Here is a 5,085-nt window from a genome sequence, read left to right as displayed (position 1 = left end):
GGTCGGAGCCGGCGCGGGGCTGCAGGCGAGGATGGAGGCGGACCTGGGCTCGGCCTCGTCGGCCTCTTCACTACGAGCCCTGGCGCAGCTGTTGGCGTCCCCGCAGGGGGACGCCGCGGACGTCGACTGCGACGATGGGGTGAGGCCCGGACACGCACGTTACGCGGCCGGCGGGGCCGGGGCTTTTCCACGGCCGGGAGTGGCCTTGACCTGGCGGCTGCGAGCTCCGCGCTCCGCACCTCACGTGCCTTGAAGCGCTCGTTGCGGCTCCAGGGCGCGGTGTGTGCCCTGGGCCGCCCGCTCGTGCCGCACGGCGGAGCGGCGCCACAAGGCGACACCTTCGTGTCAGCGGCCCCGCCGTCGCCGGCCCACTGCTCCCCCGCCCTGCTTCACTTATGTCTGCACCTGAGTTAATGCTTGCAGCAAGAGCTAAAAACAGCCTGCAGGGCTGTGTAATAGGAGCTATGTTACCAGGTGTGCAGTAGGGCTGTGCAAATCTTCAGTCCCTGATTTGATTCGGTGGAGATTCGGCTCAATTCGGTGGCCAAATCTCCAAATCCGAATCGAATCAGAGGATCTTTTAATCTCTGCAGATCAAATTGGAAACCTCCAAATTGATTCAGAAAGATTCCGGAAGTGGACCAGAAGCATTTCCGGTTCACTTCCAGGTCTGCCGGGGAGCGCACTGGGGGTTCTGTCCCCCTCACCGCAGCGGCTCAGTGACTGGTGCCTCCTGGGTCTGGGGGGGGCACCTGGGGTCTCCCTGTGCCCCTATGGCCAATTGCCGACCCAGGGAGGCACCGGGGTGGGGCCCAGCGTGCTCCCCAGCAGACCTGGAAGTGGACCAGAAGTACTGCCAGTCCACTTCCAGGTTTGCCGCCAAGCATGTGGAGGGCCTCCCGGCACGCTTGTGGGATGCTCCATCTGCTCCAGCATTGCAGCGTTCACAAGCCACGCTGGTACCTTGAGGTATGTAGAAACAACTTTTAAAGCTGTGTCTATGTCCGAATTGCTGATTCTCTGAATCAGCATTGAGTCTTCAGATTGGGATTCAGCCAAATCGAATCAGGGACAGTGATTTGAATAGATGAATCAAATCACTGTCCCTGATTTGGGCCGAATCCTAATCGAATAAGGCCTGATTTGCACACCCCTAGTGTGCACCAATAAAGATTTTTTTGGCCAATACCAATGGCCGATTATTAACCAGCAGTATCAGCCGATACCAATCCAATAGCCGATATGCAACCCAGCAGCTTGGACAGCAGCATCCGGCCAGTAAGTCTGTTGCGGGGAAGGAGCATGGAGGAGGCAAGGGGACAGGGGGCAGATCAAGGCGCCTACAGTGAGGGAGGGAGTCGGGCAAGGGCAGGCACTGCCCAGCCAGCACAGAGCAGGGCATGGGATGGAGCTCGTCCAGAGGGTATGGGGGGCTCGGTGGCTCCCCATCACTGCGGTTGCCCCTGGGGGAGGCATGTGGGGCATATGCCCCCTGGATTTGTGCACAGGGCAAGTGTGGGCTCAGGGCCAGGGGCTGCACCAGCCTCTTCCCAGCAGGGAGGTGGGCTGTGGGCAGGGCATGGAAAGCAGTGGTGGCGCTGGAGGGGGGGGTGATGGGGAATTTTGGGGTGTCTGTAGCCCACCCTGTAGCCACCCCTCCAGTGCTGCTGCTGCCCACCGCACTCCTGCCCACAGCCCCTGGCCCCGAGCCCACAGTGGGAAGCCCATCTTCACCCCCATACAAATCCGGGGGGCACATGCCCCCCATGCCTCTTCCAGGGTGTGCGCAGTAGGGTTGTGCAAAATTTTGCTGGCTGTTTCGTTTCAACGCTGTTTCAACTTGTTTTGAGCTCGAAACAGCAAAATCTAAATGAAACAAAAGGCTTCAAAACAGCCTCAAAACAAAATGAGGGCTCTCAAAATGTTTTGAAAGTTTCGAAACCTTTCGAGTTTTGAAGCTGAAGCCAGGCTTGCTTGCAGGGAAACAGAAAGTAAGGAGAGGGTAGGGGTAGAGGTGGGAAGGGATGCTCTGATATTGACTATGTAGCTGGCCAGTGACTGTGATCCTTCCCTGAGGTCACTTCCAATCCCAGTGCTCTGGGGGAGGAATGGAAAAACAGCATAAAAGCAGCCTTGTTTGAACTGAGCTGCTTTCTGCCTTGGGGTCAGTTACTGAGCTGTATCTTCCAGCAGCTCAGCAGCATCAGGCAACAAAGGCAGGCTATCATTCATTTCCCACTTGCTGGCCCAGCAAATGGGATTCATCAATAACTTTTCTTTCTATACCATTTTATTTTATTATATTCATTGATTCCTTTCAATTTATTCCTCCCCAAAAATCCTCTTTTTGTTTTTGATAGTCTATTTTGATTCTTTTTCCCCCAGAAAAGAAATCTGTACTTGCTCTCACAGTGTGCATTCCATTCACTGTACAGGGAAGCACAGCATATACTGCATATTATAGAATTTATAGAATAAATAATATAGAATTTATACAAGAACACATACATACATTTACATATTTTATTTCTTACACAAATATATAAATACATACATACATTACATAAATACACATACATATACAATTATCTACATATATTACATAAATCAGATTACATTACAGAAGAACACACAGATTTTCCAGCAACCCAAGGCAAAGACACTATGAAACACACCATGATGCGTGCTGCAAAGGCAGCTGGCAAGGCTTCAGGGAAGGGCAGAAGAAGGGGCTGAGGAAGAGCTGTAAGTTCCATCCCCCCCAAACTGAGATGCACCCTCGTTGCTACAACAAGCAGGCATGAGGCTTCCACTAATTCTACAGGCAGCAAGGAAAGGGGAGCAGTGCCACTGCCTGCGCCTGAGTCTGCATCCCCTCCGAGTGTGCCAGCCATAACCCACCTGTAACAGGGAACCCTAGCCCTGTTATCAAGAAACAGGGCAGCCCCTTTAAATCCAGAACCTTCTGGGTGCAGTCGACTGGTCAAGCAGGGGTTAAGGATTGAGCCCTGCCAGCTGGTCAGGTGACAGGAATGGGAAGGCCAAAACCATATAAACGCAAGTGGAGAAGGCCAGGGAGGCAGCAGAGAGAGTATGCCAATGACTATGGGAGTAGCTGCAGCAGCAGCAGCAGCAGCCTCCTTGGGAAGAATACACCACTGTGAGAGAAGCATAATTACATGTAAGGAGGCACTTTATGTCTCTTATTTTTTTAAAATTTTCATTATATGGCCATAGGAGCCTATGATTTATGTTTAATGTTAAAATGTTGGTGGTTTGTGACTGAGGCTGTAGGGGAGGAGGAAGAGGCCTCATTAGCAATGAGGGGTGCTGGGATAGAGGGCTCACACTAGGGGTGCAGCACTAGGGCCATGAGCCCAAAGTCACTTGAAGCCAGGTCCAGGTGGGTAGGCTTAGGCAAAAGGCCTGAACTACAGAAAGAGGGGCAAAGCTGGAGGGGGCTGAGGCCCCAACAGCCTGATGCTGTAGGGGCGCAGTGTAGAAGGGCCAATAGGCCTGATGTTGTGGAGAGCATGGAATGGAGGGTCTTGAGCTTGAGTGGGTTAAAGGGCTGGAGCTTCAGAGTGGGTTTTGACTGACAGGCCTAGCTAGAGAGAGAGGGAGTAAGCCCACAGTGGCTGAGAACCCAACATAAAGAGAAATTTATAAAACATCTGTTGACTATCTGTGAGGCACGGGGTGTTAGCAAATAAAAACCTAGGATTCTGGACTAGCCCAGGGATTAACACAACACTTTGTTCAATGAGTGACAAAAAGGCTTTTTTTACTAAAAAGTATTTAAAATCAAGTCAAGTGATTCCCAAACCAAATCAAAGTCCAGTAATTAGCTATAAGGTGATGATTTCTCACCAAACAGGCAACAAAGAGGCAGTCTGTTTCTCTTCAACTTCTCGAGTAAGTTGGGTGCATCAGCAGCTGGTGTCAGAGAGATTTATCAGTGTTGAAGCATGCGCGCTGTTTGCTGTTTTACTGACTTTTAATACCCTTAGCTTAATATCTTCAAAACATTCTTTTAGCTGTGTAAATCAAGAGAGAGTCCCAAGCAGTAATTGATGGGGAAAATTCTGTTAATTAACCTGCTCATTACTGGTTATCAGAAATTTCTAATTTGAATGAATTGCTTTCTTCAGTAACAAGAGGTTATCCAGTTTGGAACATAACAAGAAACTGATTAACAGCCAGGAAAAACATACATGTCCTTAGACTAAATCAGGAGGAGATATCTATCACATATGGAAAATGTCTCTTCCTGCACATAAACATGTGTTAATCACAAAAGAAATATTTACCATACTAATTAATCAAGGATAGACATGTCATATGGTTACACACCAGACAACTAGGAGCAGGAGCCTGCCTGAAATCATCCTGAATATAGCAAGATAAGCTGAAAGAGATACCTGATTATTTTTTTTCCTCAGATGGCCTAGCCATGAACTCGCATCCTCTTGCATTATGCAGTTAGCATCAGTATTCTGTATTTTAACTTTTTTGAGTAGGCCCGAGCTTAGCATGAGTTTCAGAGTCATCACGGGGCATGTCAAGCGGAGGTAGGAACATGCATTTTTATTGCTGTTAAGGCAACAGCCCATTATCCTACAGTTGGTGAGCCTGGAGCCTCTCTGGGAACCTGTGGGTCAGCCTCCCTTTTTAGAACCAAGTAATGTCAAGTCATGGCAGGTGAGTAAGGGGGGAGGGGGGAGCTGATCCCCAGAGAAGGAAAATTCAGCAAGACTTGAGGCGGGCACACTCACTGACCTATTTAAAGAAAGAAAAATGCAGCCAAAGATGGCACCCTGTCACACCGCCCCACCACCACCATGACAACAAAAAGCAGCACCAGCATGACAGTCTCCTCTACCCCCATTTCACTTCCCATCCTGAGCCTTCCAGTGCTAGAAGAAGAGCTAGAGCTGGATCTGAGTGCCATAGCAAGGGAAGTTCTGGGGAAGGAGGGGGAGTAATCTGATGTGGTGCTCCATACCCCTCAAGTTTCTCCTAGAGCCAGGTCTCCTTCCCCATAAGGAGGATGAGCTAGAGGGTGCGGAGGCAAGTGGCTCATCT

General features: G+C 50.2%; 1 protein-coding gene across 1 annotated transcript in view; it reads left to right on the top strand.

Annotated features, from left to right (window-relative positions):
* Positions 1 to 6: 6 nt before the first annotated feature.
* PIH1D3 (PIH1 domain containing 3) overlaps positions 7 to 5,085 on the top strand; it is a 25,962-nt gene continuing 20,883 nt past the window's right edge. The window contains exon 1 of the mRNA XM_006036837.2: positions 7 to 139. Within this exon, the coding sequence (XP_006036899.1) occupies positions 32 to 139 (108 nt within the window). The 5' untranslated portion in view covers positions 7 to 31. The remainder of the gene's footprint in view (positions 140 to 5,085) is intronic.

The sequence above is a fragment of the Alligator sinensis genome, unplaced genomic scaffold (assembly GCF_000455745.1).
Source record: "Alligator sinensis unplaced genomic scaffold, ASM45574v1 scaffold387_3, whole genome shotgun sequence".
Lineage (NCBI taxonomy): Eukaryota > Metazoa > Chordata > Crocodylia > Alligatoridae > Alligator > Alligator sinensis.
This window is presented reverse-complemented; position numbering and strand designations above follow the sequence as displayed.